Below are 13,491 nucleotides of genomic sequence, written 5' to 3' on the forward strand. Positions count from 1 at the left end.
ACAGAGTGTGTGCAAATCTGAGTTAAAAAAAAACAATCCATGTTGTAAAATATGCGGTATCAAACTTGCTTGTGTGTGTGAGCTTGTATATAGTAGGACTTTACGTCAAGTAACCTTACTGTATTTTCCTAATAATTTCATAATAAACAGTACCATGACATAAATGTTTCACCATTTCATTCATTGCAGCTGCTGCGTTTAAGGTGGTCTGAAAGTTATTTAGGGTCGGACAAATGTCTGTGTTTCTCGAAACCTCACCTGAAGACTGGCAACAGTGAGACGACGGGCATCATCAGAAGGTGAGGCCACAGGAACCACGAATGGACTGTCAGGGATGTGTTCATCATTGAATCTGATGGAAACTTCATAATCGCCTGTAACGGATGAGGAAGAGTCAGTTTACAACAAGTCAATTTTCTAAAAACTTGTTCATCCTCATGGTGAGAAGTTCTCTGGATCTCACCAGGCTCCTGAACAATGTAGGAGACACCACTGGATCCATCTTTACGATCTTCAAAAGCGATCTCAGCCTTGCTGGGTCCCTCCACTGCAATGGAAAGCCCACCAGCTCCTGCTTCACGGGTCCAAATGCTGAATTCAGCTGCACAAGGGAACATGATACGTAAGGTGGCAAAACTCCTTTCGACATGTACAAACATATAAATGAACAGAAACACTCCCTACCTGGTACTCCAGCCTCCGCTCTTTCTAGTCCAGGGCCTCCAGCACGGACCTTATGGGAACCTCCCTCTCCAAGAGGTCCGACTGTAAACTGGAAGGGGGATCCTGGGACATGCTGGCCCTGATACTTAACACTGACTGTGTGCACACCCATCTCAGTGGGAACAAAACGAATGCAGTACGTGTTGTTTTCTCCCTCCATGATCTCAGCTTTGTGTACCTTGCCGGATGGGCTGGTCACCTGGGCAGTCATGTCTGCGATGCTGATCTCTGAAGGTCAAGATTCAGATTGGGATTAGAGGACAAGCAGTGATAATGAATGTTAATCAAGTTATTTTTCTAACCTAACTCTTACCAGGGATTTTAAGACTTAAGTCACACTGGCTGCCAACATTGGCCACAGAGGCAGCTCTTCTTCTGCGGGTGATGCTCTCCTTCATCCTACCCTCTCCTGTCACTTTGACTGTAAAAGCACTTCCTGTAGTAGGAACATAATGGGGGAGTCAAGTTAAAACATTTTTTTACTAACCCAGCACACTTCTATTTCGAACACTAGTAAATACCTGGAACATGCTGGTCAGCAAATCTGATGTTAATGATGTAATTTCCTGGTTCTGTGGGGCAGTATGTGACTTTGCAGGTGCCATCTTCTTGATCTTCAGTGTTGATGTCTACCTTACTGGGTCCCTCAATGGACAAACTGAGTCCACCATATCCTAAATAAAAGTATTTCAATGAACACAATGCCCTATTTTCGCTTTTGAGATTTTCCTCTGAAGATGTACCCACTCACCTGCATCTCTGGTGTCGATGATGAATTCAGCTGGCTCAAATGTGCGAGCCTCACTCAGGCCCTGGCCTGTTACACGTACACGGCTGGCATCACCAATCTCTGACTGGTTGATCATGACCGAGATTGGGCTGCTGGGAATATGACGGCCATTCTTTTTAATGTTTACAAGGTGCTCGCCAATTTCTTTGGGCACAAAAGAGATGCCTGAAGAAAACACCAGAAATAAAAAATTAGGATGGGTCACTTAAGAATGCGGTTGCTTTCTACATACTGGCCTTCTTTCGTTGTCACACTTACCCACATGCCCGTTCCTTAGCATTTTCAGTAGGCATGGCTCTTCTCTGCCTGAAGGGGTGGTTAGAGATGCGGTCAGCTGGCTGAGGTCCAGCTCACCGATGTCCAGAGGGATATCAGCAGCTGAGCCCACCTTCAGATGAGACATGCGCATGGAATCATCACCTGTAGACAGACAGAAATGACATGATGCAGAACATTAGAGGAAAACATGCATTAGTTAGCTAAAATCTACAAGCAGAGGTTTAGGTCACCTGTTATTTTGGCCATAAAAGGACTGCCAGGAATGTGCTTGTCGTTGTATTTGACAATGATGTTGTAGTCTCCAGGAAGAACAGGCAGGTAAGACACAGTGCAGGTACCATTTTGATTATCAGTGCAGCTGATGTCCGCTTTCGACGGCCCCTCAATGGCCAGAGACAGTCCACCTATTGAACACACAAACCTCAATCAGACATTCTTCCCAGCATTAGGTGGAAAATGTAAATTAATATTCCCAACTCAATACCTTCTCCAGCATCTTTTGTGTTGACTGTAAATACTGCAGGCTTGTTGACCATGCCATGGATTAAACCAGGTCCATATGCAGTCACGTGCCCACTGTTGACATAATCCACGTAGAACTGCAGTGGGCTTCCTAAAGTGGCAAGAAAATAAATAAATTCTGTGGCTGAATTCTGTAGCCATTAAGGAAAACCACATCCTTTAAAACATAACTAGATGGTTGAAACCAGTCTCTTTTACCTGGGATGTGTATTCCATCGTATTTGATATCCATCTCATGCAGGCCAGCCTCGGTTGGGGCGTATTTCACTGTGACTGTGCCATCCTTGTTGTCTATAATATCTGGTTTGGCCACTTTTCCAGAAGGCATTTTAACATCCCCTGTAAAACATCAGGAGTGTATCAGCATCTTCCCTCTGGAGGTTTCTGTGGTTACTTATTAACGTATTTGAAGGTGATTACCTGTTATCTCTCCCTTTTGGATGGTGAAAGGAATGACCAAGTCAAAAGGTCTCAGTCCAGCTACGTCCAGTCCGTTCATGCCCATTGCCCGGTCTGTGGCCTATGAGAGAGAGCCAAAACCAACCAATGAGGTGGACATCAACCTGAAGATGGCAACCTCAACCTAAAATGAATGCTTAACACCTACAATAGCATGTCTGAGGTCTACATTGTATCTAAACCTTAACAACTATGTATTGCTGTCCTATTAATTTATGTATTTGACTAGCAACTTGAGTCTTAAATAGAGGCATGACAGAACGGTACACATTAAGGATTCCTTCAGTCATAACCTTGATTTCTGAGGAGGGTGTTAATGTACAAATAGATTTTAGTATCCAGATGTCACAACAGAGATTGGGGTAACAATGCCACTAAAAATAATTTACAATCCAAGTTGAGTAAAGATACAAGTCTGTATAGCATCGATATTTACAATCTCAGAAACAAGTGTTAAACAAATTTTATAAAACTGAAATCAGGTGTGTACACAATAGAGGTGAATAAATAATTCCTTGTCACTTAAGAATGTCAACTGTAAAATAACCGCAGAGAAAAATGTACCCCTAATAAGTCATTTAATTACAAACAAAAAGCATCATAGAATACAATTAAAGCAGATTAAAAGTGGAAACACAGCAGACATGACAACTCCCTAAAAAAGAAAAAGTGAAATGGAAAACACATTGGTAATGATTGATGAGGATGATGAATGACGACGCAGCGACCGACACTGTGAGAGAGAATGACATTCTAATGAGAATGCAGATTCAGTCTGTGATTGGCTAATCTTGAGAAGGGGGTGGAGTGAAAGCAAAGCCAACAAGACAATGTGACTAATGCCAACACGACACAAAAAGAAACGACAAACAATGTCCAACACAGCATAAGCACTACAACCATCCAGCCATTTTGTTAAAATGTTGAGACATTTATTGCTTTCAAAATGGCTGTCTTGACTCAAATGGAAGTGTATTTCACATAAGCTCAGAATTATGGGAAATAATCAAATTAATGGGTTATATTAATGGGGAATAATATACATGAAATGCATCGTAAACCTGCAGGAAGAGACAAATAGAAGGGCGAACAAGAGAAGGACAAGGACTGATTGGGACTCAAATGAGTAGCAGAGGAGGTAATGCAGACGGGGAGGAAAGAGGGGCGTGTCAGTACCCATGGCTGGCCCATGTTGGGCGCGTAGGCGTACTGCCGGTTCTGGGTCTGCTGCATTAGTTGGTCAGGGGAGTCACCTTCCAAAGCCTGAGACAGGGCAACAGAATCAAAGATGAAATCCCTCAGATATCAAACGCCTCTGGGTTAAAGCTGGTCAACCAGGAGGTACTTTTAAAAGAAAACTGCACCCAAACATGAAAATGTTATAATTAACTCGCCATCATATTGTTCCAAATACACAAAAGATGGTCAATTATTTCAATATTTAACAAATTTCAAAGCAAAACTGTAACTTTTTTTGGGGTGAACTATTCCTTTGAGATTTAAGGTAAAGTTCACCAAAAAATATATTTTGTATTCAACAGAACAAAGAAATTCCTACAGCTTGAGGGTGAGTAAATAATAAAAGTTTCATTTTTGGGTGAACTAGCATATTGATGCTTACCACAATGAGTACAAATTTCATTTAGTGCTCATTTTGAGGTGGATTAATTCTTGTAAATCAATAAATCTATTAATAAAACTGGTGTCATTGCCTTATGCAGGTATACAAGTATAAATACATTTTTCATCCTGGTAAGCACTAACACGCAACTGACCAACTTTTAATCCATCTTAAAACTGGTCACCCACAAAGGAGTTTAAGAACACCAAGTGCACAGAGTGCAAAACAACTTTTAACACCACACACTTGCCCAGAATACTACAGAACAAGTGACTACTGTATTTACATAAAGTAAAATATACAGAAGTTAACCATTTATATTTTATAATGCCCCATTGACATTCACTGTAAAGCTTATTCTATCAATCCACCTGAAAAATATTCCCTTACAAGCAAGGCTGCCTGTGTGAGTTTATGGAGACCGTGTGAAATGAATGATAAATGTTACCATTAATAAATGATCTATGTGGCATATATGTACCGTGACTTGGAAGGGGCTGTTGGGAATATGCTCTCCCCCGAAGCGCACACAGATGACATATTTCCCAGGCTGGGGTGCAGTGTAGAAGATATCAAACGTTCCATCTGCGTTCTCAACAACATCCACATCCACCTCTGCTCCATCTGGAGTGCAGACTGTGCAGGTGACTTTGCCCTTCCCAGCAGCCTTTGCGTCCACAGTAATGACAGTCTGCTCTCCGATCTGAATGGTTGGACCAACTCCAGCTCCTGCAGAGTTGCAAAGAACAGTTTAGTCAAATGTAAAAAGCAGGCAGATGTTTTGTTAGGTAGTTAAGTACCCATCCCTCAACGGTTACATTAAACCATGCACTAGATGCAAAATATCTGGAGCATCAAGGCAACAGATGAGTTGAGAGAACTGGGATCCATTTTAAGTTCTGAACCTTAATAAATTGGTAAAATTGTCGTCTATACTTTTCCTTCTCTGTGGCCGTAAAAAGGATCCACTGTCCTATAGGTCTGTTACCTCCATTTCCAGATCACTAAACTCCATTTAATTAATGGAAAAAGTAAAATATACAGGCATAGTATAATCAGTTAGTTATTAGTCCCCCCTGCAAATAAATAGCAGTTAGATCAAAGAATGTTAATATAAAGATGTAAAAAATACATTCTCCTTTTATGCAAGAAAACTTGGCTTTGTGCTACAAGTACACTTTAGTACATGTCCAGGACAGTCAAAGGATGGATGTATTAAGCTCAAGGTACAGTGCAATTCTGCATGCATAACCAAACAAAAACTATATCATTATTCAAAGCTCTTACCCAAACCATGACCTCCAATTGAGACTGAGATGGTGAAGCAGTGCGAAAAAGTGAAAAAGTAACAATCAGAGCAAAATACAACAAATGTGCACTAAAAATAAAAAACTAAAGTGAGGGATAAGGTGATTGTGATGGGAATGTGAGCAGAGCTACACAACAGTAGGTGCATCTGGTGGGAAATTAAGTTGGGAGCAAGTACACAATTTAAGACAACTTCACACAAGCAAAATAAATATTCCACGTTGCGACCAGAACACTGAGGTTAAGATAACAGTCAGCAATGGCTCAAAAAGTACTAGAGCCACCAAAACATTTTCACTGATTGCCAAACCATGGAATTATTCTGACCCCCTTCACTGTGTATTCTGACAGACTATTAGATTATAAAAAATATATATTTTGGCATAATTTTGTATTATACACCTCTAAACCACAGTCTGTTTGATATGGGTTTGGATGGTAAATGGTCATTGTTCATGATGGATCGGACCCAAGCAGTACATACCTGTGACTGTACATTTACTTGCATCTCCTGTGGGGAGAGCTCTGATGCGATATGGTGAGTATGGGATCTCATCACCACCATATTTGATGAGAATGGTGTAACGGCCGGTCATGTCAGGTACGTAGGACACAAGGTAGGTCCCATCCTGATTATCACGAATGTTTGCCTTCTTTGGCTTTCCTTCAGGGTCCTGAATGAAGAGAACAACGATAAGTGGCTCCTTATACGGATCCAGTCAACCCAAAAACTTTTATTTAACAAAGTTGCTTAAGTAGCAACACAGCGATTGATCGTAAAAAGGAGTAGCAATCTACTCACAGTGATTTGGACGGCCAAGAGTCCCTCTCCAGCATCTTTGGCATCAATGGTGAACTCCACAGGCAGACTGGCTGGCACGCCGGTAGTATTCAGACCAGGACCGCTGGCACGAACCTTACTGGCATCATGAGTTGGCAGAACCTTCACCTTATAAGGACTGAAGAAAAGGACATAAGAGTGTGTGATAGAGCAAGTAAACGAAGCAAGAAAGTTTAGGAATGCACTAGGGTGATCATGATGTCAACTTCGGTCAAATCCAATACTAATGAAATTTCATAATACTCTATACCATTTTAAAAAGCAAAAACAGATTTATTTGAAAAAGGTTCATGGCATGTTAAATATCCGTTCCTGAAAATCATAGTTAACCACTAACTTCAGATAACAATAACTTGTTACAAAGATGGTGAAAATTTTTTTTTATGAAAAGGCCAGATTTTATATGGTATCGAAGCCTGTAATATGTAAAATTTCACCATGTGATGGGTTTTCCCAGATTGCATTACTTTTAGCATTGTAGTAGGAGCGCTGCCCTGTTGGTGACTGTTACCTGTGTGGTATCTCCTCATCAGCATACAGAACATTGATAGAATAAGGTCCCTCACGAGTGGGAACATAAGTGACTGAGTGAGTCTGGTCACCATTATCCACCACCTCAGCAGGCTCCACAACACCTACATAACAGTACATGTTAAAAATCCTTCAAAACTCAATCAAGCACTTCCGCACATCTTTTAGACTGCACACTTACCTTTGGGTCCCTGCACTCTGACCTGCAAGGGAGCAACTCCTGCTTTGCTTGCATCCACAGTAAAGACCTGTGGGATATTGGCCCGCACGTTGTTTCCAAGCCCCTGACCGAGGCATTTTACTTTAGTCGCATCGACTGTATCATGAACAGGAACAGAGAATGGGCTTCCTATGGAAACACACAACAGCACATGACCAAACCATCGAAGCAACCCACAATCTTTTAGCATGATTTGCGGAAACACTGACCAGTGATTGGTTGACCTCCATAGGTGACATTGAGGTTGTATGTGCCTGGCTTATATGGGATGTACTCAACACAACAGCTGCCATCTTTGTTGTCAGTGCAGGACATTTTTGCTTCAGAAGGTCCCTCCATAGCCAGCCCCAGTCCACCTGTACCTGCCCCACTGCACAAAAACACATGGTCATCAGAGATACTGCATCCACTACAACTTGATTCTTTAGATTGTGATCTGACACAGAGTATTTTGATCCTCACCGAGTCTCCACTGTAAACTTGTTGGGTTTGTTAGTGATGCCTGACTGAAGTCCTGGACCGTGTACACGTACACGTGCTGGGTCACAACCCTCGGTCACAGGCACACGAAATGGGCTCTTGGGAACTGGGCTGCCATCGTAGGAGACATCAACGCTGTGCATGCCTGGTCAACACATTAGCGCCATCAATATATAGTAAAACTTACAAAGAAAAGGTAAATGATGCTTGCAAAACTCTCACCCTCTTCATAAGGAGTGTACTCCACTTTGTAGGTGCCATCTCCAAGATCATTGATAAGAGCTTCAGTGTGGTTGCCTGATGGGTTGTTTATGCTAGTCTTGATGTGATTACCTCCAGATTTGGTGAGAGCACGAGCGTCTACTGTGAAATCTGTCGTAGCCTCCCGGAAAACTCCTAGAGGCAAATAACACCAAATAAAGCAAGGATGCAAGGTATTGAAGGTGCATCACAATCCCAGAAAACAAGTCACATTACCTTTGCCTTCCACTCCAGGTCCAAAGACTTTAACACCACTGGTTTCCACAGCAGGCTCCACATTGAGCCTTGCTGGGAAGTTTGGCACATCTTGATCGCCATAGCGGATGGTTAGAGTGTAGGCTCCGGGGTAGAGAGGGATGTAGGTGATGGTGTAAGTCCCATCTCCATTGTCCTGAATATGGACCTCTGCCTCGGTCCCATTGTCAGAGATGATCTCAATAGTCAACTCAGCAGGACCGGCATTCGTGCAGTCAACCACAAACTGCCCTGTCTCACCAACCTTGGCACGCTCTAGACCTGGTCCAGAACATCTCACCTACACAAAAGAGCCATTGGGTTATGAGTGAAATAATACAGTTGTTCTAATTCTGAAGCCAATCGTCTGGAGCCTGGTTAACACCCAACAATTTGACCAATATTAACTACAGTTTATAGAATAATTGCCCCAATTTAAGAGTTTTTTTCCTGACGCCTTTCTGCAGTCTTGTTAAACTTGCAATAATTTTTAATTCTTTGAATAAGCAAACCAGCTCACCTTAGATGGGTCAGTGGGTGCAATGGCTTCCACAGGGAATGGACTGCCAGGTATAGGAGCTCCATCGTAAGTTAGTTCAACCTCATAGGGTCCTTTATCTCTCGGGATGAAACGGACCTGGCTGGACTCCGGGCTCAGGCCTGGCTCAACTTTACAAGGCACAGATTTACCAGACGGACCAGTGACCTTTGCGGCAACCTTGCCCAGACCACCCGCACCTTTGGACTTGACGGTGATATCTTGATCTTTTCCAACAGTCATTTCTAAACAAGGCGGCAGAGAACTGAATCTCAATGAAGGTGACCAGAACACGTGAGCTTGCCCGTCAAGTTCAATCAGTCACAAAATGGAAAACGAATGAGATGACTTACGGTCTCCAAGGCCAGCCACTTTAACTTTACTGAGGTCCAGAGAGGGAGAAACAGCTACAGCAAACGGGCTCTTAGGAATGGGATCACCACCATAGGTGACATTCAACCCCATATTACCCTTCAATTAAAAAAAAAAAATAGTTCTCATGGGAAAATGTGTAATATGGAAAAATAGGCAATGGTCTGTTTTCAAGCATTCTCACACAAGGACACAATTCAGAACACTCACCTGTTGGACAGGCGTGTATTTAACAGTGTGGGTGCCGTCATGATTGTTGATAATCTCAAAGTCATGGACCACCTCTCCCTTGCTGGGTCCTGTGAACTGAGCATCAAGCTTTGCTTTGCCCGCTGCCTTCGTGTTCACAGTAAAGTGAGTGGGTTTGTTCAGCTCAACACCTTTCATGAAAATATCAGAGAATTACTATGTGTATTTAGAGGACCACATCCTCATATCATGTGTTTGTAAATGAAACACAGTAGATTGGTGTTTCTCAACCTTGGTCTTATTTATGACTGAAACTAAAGCGGTACGTCTCCATCCCATCATCAGCACCAAATGAAATAAAATTGACACTGGAATTCTTTTAGCATTATTAACATGCTTATTAACATGATTACATAACCCTGTACGTACCAGAGCGGTTGAGCCCAGGTCCCTCCGCTTTAACCTTGCTGGCATCATGAGAGGGATCAACCTTGATTCTGATGGGTGTCATGGGAATGGTCTACAAAACAAGAGAGTTTGAACCGATGGAACCGTGCTGGACACATACCTTCATTAAAACATGCATCTGATTCCTGTTACCTGATCAGCGAACAGCACCATGATGGTGTAGCTGCCTGCTCCAGGGGGCATGTATTTAACCGTGAACGTGTCATTGTCATTTCTAATGATGTCAAAATCGATGTCTGCTTCAGCAGGTCCCACCACTCCGGGAGCACATTTGATGCCTATGCTGATGTCTCCTAGAAAGGATTAGTTTACAAAAAAGACCGAGTCTGAATATTTTTAAGCAATACAGTTCAAGATGCTTTATTTTAAATATGACTGAAAGGCTCTCAAGGCTGTGTTGTGAACAAAGTAAGTGCAAGATGTTTACATTAAATAGCAGGAAACAGTGCTTCACATAGAACATGTTTTTGCATTTCTTCTGCAGTCCATAAAGCTCTTACCCTGTCCGGCCTCAACACAATCCACAGTAAAGTATGTGGGTTCAAATGCCTTCAGGCCTGTCTTTGCCACTCCAGGTCCTGATACTTTCACCTTGTTGGGATGGCATCCTGCTCCGATATTCATCTACACAAACAGACAATACAACAACGTTTAGAATTTGCATACAAATTCTTACCAAGAGTGGATTTGAATTTCTACTGACCCTGAATGGGCTCTCTGGGATATTGACTCCGCCCCATGACACCATCACAGTGTGTTTGAGTGGCTTGCGAGGGGTGTAGCTGCATGTGTACGTCCCATTACCATTATCTTTCACCTGCACATCCACTGGATTACCATCACGGTCCTGAAAAGGTAAGAGATTATAAATTTGGGCCTTCAATTTGGAAATAAAGTCATGAGTCACAGATTCCAAGAGGATTCACACCTGTGCTTGAACCTTCAGTGGAGCCATGCCACCTAGTTTTGCATCCACCGTGAACTCAGCAGGTTTACCAACAGAAAGGCCACTGGCCTGCAGACCTGGACCATAAGCCTTCACCTGAATTACAATTAGGGGACATATGAATCACAACACCACTAACAAACAACCTACATTGTTTTAGATCTGTAAAATATGACGCAGTGGCTGTACCAAAATTTATCTATTCAACATCAGTACGAAGAGTCAGATCTTTTACCTTGTCAGGGAAGAAATCTTTTCCTGGAGCTTGCACGATCTCAGCCATGAACGGGCTGAGCTGGATGTCCTCGTTCTTACAGAGCACATGCACCGCATATTCGCCTGGTTCTGTGGGCCAGTACCGCACATCGCAGGAGCCATCTCCCTTATCATCACATTCAATCTTTGCTGGGGATGGGCCCTCCACTGAGAAACCTGATTGAACAGTTTCAAAATCAGAAGTTTTAAACACAAAAGGATATTTGATGCAACAATGCAGTACATCCTTCCCAAAGGACTATAAGCCAAAAATAGAACAGACTTACCCAAAGTTCCCACATCATCTCCAACAGCTTCTACCACAAAGTCAGCAGACTTGCCCACTACACCACTCTCCAGTCCCGGACCCCATGCCCTCACCTGCTGTGGACCTGCTTCAGTACCAAGCTTCACCTCAAACGGACTAAAAAAAAAAAAAAAACTTTTCATGTGTTTTACAGGACCTTAAGCAGATTAACACCAACTCTTATGCATAAGAAAACTCCAAATAATTGTTTTATTATTATTATAATACATTTATTTATTATAAAGGGTGGTCTTACCTGCGTGGGATGTGCTGTCCACCCCATGTGATTGTAATGATGTAATTTCCAGGTGTGGTGGGGTAATACTCAAAGCTGTACACTCCATCACCAAGATCCTTTTTCTTACAGGGCTCCTCAAGGCCCTCTGTGTAACGAACACAATTGTTGAGTTAATAGTTTATAAAAAGGGTACCGTTACACAACATACAAGAAAACACAAGGCAAAGTAAATGAGGTAATAACACTGGTGGGCTGTTCACTTACTCGGTCCTTTGATGGTCACTTTCAGGTCTCCAGTTCCAGCCCCTTTGGTGTAAACCTTGAACTCTGCAGTCTCCTTGATTCTCAAACCTTTAGGCTGTAGACCACGGCCCTTCGCTCTACACAGGCTTGGATTACAGGCTGGCGAGAAACAATAATAAGTTATTACAAACTACAAAACGCAAGTTGTACCATTACAAACAAAAATAACACTTACATTATTGCGCTAACAATACAGGTCTAAGTGCAAAGGCATTCAGAAGGTTGAAGGAAGATTATTTTGATAAAACTGAAGTTGTGTTTAAACCATGGATATTTCTGCTCTTTAAAAGCCAGACAGGAAACCCTTAACATGTTGAGAAAGAGATACTTAGCAATACTTGTATCGCTTTCTCAACAGGTTAAGTCTTCATCCAAACAGCCTTACAAGAGGAAGTGCATGTGCAAGAATGATTGTACATTACTGTACAGTACTGTTGGAAAGGGTTGGATAATAAAACGCTATTGTTAATGTTCGGTTTCTGGAATTTTGCTTGGCTTCCTTTGCCATGGATAACATTCCCTACACAGTCTACATCTCTTGGGAAAGCAACGTCTTTTTGAACTTATATGGGCAGTTAAAAATGACCATGTCTGTATTGACACTGAGCCAAGATGATGTGATTCAGTTGGATAGGCAATAAACCCTTATGCAGGGCAGAGAAACATGAAAACAAAAAGGACATAGACAGTAAAGCAGCTGGTCGGGTACCCAACACAAATCCAAGGAAACAGGAAATCACACCGAAAGCCAAAAGGAGGCAGCTCCAAAGAGGGAAGGAGAGATACCAGTGGATTTAGACGACAGCCATCCTTCAAAAGAGACAACTGCCAGTAAAGAAAAACAGTTGAGGAAAAGCAAGCAGGAAAAGCATTGCAGAAAAAACAAGTAGCAAGGATAGATAAAAAAACAAACGCTTATCTTATGTCATAGTGTATTCATAAATAATTACTGTAAATGGCCCTCCATGTCTCATTAAACTCTGTGTATAACCTCATTACCCACTTCCTTTTCCTGCCTATCACACTTAAAGTCCTCTTACCCTCTCCTACTTGAACCGTGTAAGGGCTCTTTGAGATCTGTCCTCCAGCAAAGGTGATGTAGATGATGTGCTGGCCCTCCTGGGTGGGCTTGTAGGTGCATCGGTAGCTGCTGTTGCCCTTATCCTCAACAGTGCATTCAACTGTTTCTTTCTTTCCACTGGGGTCAACAATGACCACCTCAACCTCTCCTACTCCCGCACCTAAGAGAGAACGTGAGAATTGTTTGGGTAAGACTTTCCTACAGTACATTTGTTATGCTCAAGACCCCCCAGTTTGATTATGGGTTTAACATTGGGAGATATCTCAAGCAAAGTAAGCAAAATACTTCATATTACTATTTAAGGCAAGTACCAGCTGTGTAGACATCAAAGTATGTGGTCTTGTTGGCAATGTTGCCTGCAGGCTCAAGGCCTGGACCCTGGGCAGTGACCTTGCTGGAGTCTCCCTGAGCCATTCCCACATCAACTTCAAATGGGCTTTTGGAAATGTGTTGTCCTGCGAACAACACTGTTACCTAGGAGACCAGAAACGGGCAAGATGTCAGTCCCTTAAGTGACCATCAAAA

The 13,491-nt window shown here is 42.4% G+C and overlaps 1 protein-coding gene across 1 annotated transcript in view; it reads right to left on the reverse strand.

The window, feature by feature from the left end:
- Positions 1–13,491, reverse strand: part of flna (filamin A, alpha (actin binding protein 280)) — a 33,450-nt gene that overhangs the window by 3,094 nt on the left and 16,865 nt on the right. The window contains exons 7-42 of the mRNA XM_056732561.1: positions 13,278–13,440; positions 12,926–13,126; positions 11,847–11,984; positions 11,601–11,727; positions 11,325–11,461; positions 11,018–11,214; positions 10,765–10,878; positions 10,540–10,683; positions 10,337–10,460; positions 9,969–10,129; positions 9,798–9,888; positions 9,390–9,559; positions 9,161–9,278; positions 8,790–9,052; positions 8,252–8,570; positions 7,997–8,170; positions 7,757–7,919; positions 7,504–7,664; positions 7,256–7,423; positions 7,055–7,178; positions 6,505–6,661; positions 6,187–6,376; positions 5,682–5,705; positions 4,876–5,123; positions 3,950–4,036; positions 2,735–2,834; positions 2,513–2,653; positions 2,277–2,405; positions 2,023–2,196; positions 1,772–1,933; positions 1,475–1,678; positions 1,245–1,397; positions 1,037–1,159; positions 685–951; positions 464–601; positions 259–374 (exon numbers count right to left, since the gene is read on the reverse strand). Of these exons, the coding sequence (XP_056588539.1) occupies positions 259–374; positions 464–601; positions 685–951; positions 1,037–1,159; positions 1,245–1,397; positions 1,475–1,678; positions 1,772–1,933; positions 2,023–2,196; positions 2,277–2,405; positions 2,513–2,653; positions 2,735–2,834; positions 3,950–4,036; positions 4,876–5,123; positions 5,682–5,705; positions 6,187–6,376; positions 6,505–6,661; positions 7,055–7,178; positions 7,256–7,423; positions 7,504–7,664; positions 7,757–7,919; positions 7,997–8,170; positions 8,252–8,570; positions 8,790–9,052; positions 9,161–9,278; positions 9,390–9,559; positions 9,798–9,888; positions 9,969–10,129; positions 10,337–10,460; positions 10,540–10,683; positions 10,765–10,878; positions 11,018–11,214; positions 11,325–11,461; positions 11,601–11,727; positions 11,847–11,984; positions 12,926–13,126; positions 13,278–13,440 (5,670 nt within the window). The remainder of the gene's footprint in view (positions 1–258; positions 375–463; positions 602–684; positions 952–1,036; positions 1,160–1,244; positions 1,398–1,474; positions 1,679–1,771; positions 1,934–2,022; positions 2,197–2,276; positions 2,406–2,512; positions 2,654–2,734; positions 2,835–3,949; positions 4,037–4,875; positions 5,124–5,681; positions 5,706–6,186; positions 6,377–6,504; positions 6,662–7,054; positions 7,179–7,255; positions 7,424–7,503; positions 7,665–7,756; positions 7,920–7,996; positions 8,171–8,251; positions 8,571–8,789; positions 9,053–9,160; positions 9,279–9,389; positions 9,560–9,797; positions 9,889–9,968; positions 10,130–10,336; positions 10,461–10,539; positions 10,684–10,764; positions 10,879–11,017; positions 11,215–11,324; positions 11,462–11,600; positions 11,728–11,846; positions 11,985–12,925; positions 13,127–13,277; positions 13,441–13,491) is intronic.

The sequence above is a fragment of the Triplophysa dalaica genome, chromosome 20, assembly GCF_015846415.1.
Source record: "Triplophysa dalaica isolate WHDGS20190420 chromosome 20, ASM1584641v1, whole genome shotgun sequence".
NCBI classification, from domain to species: domain Eukaryota; kingdom Metazoa; phylum Chordata; class Actinopteri; order Cypriniformes; family Nemacheilidae; genus Triplophysa; species Triplophysa dalaica.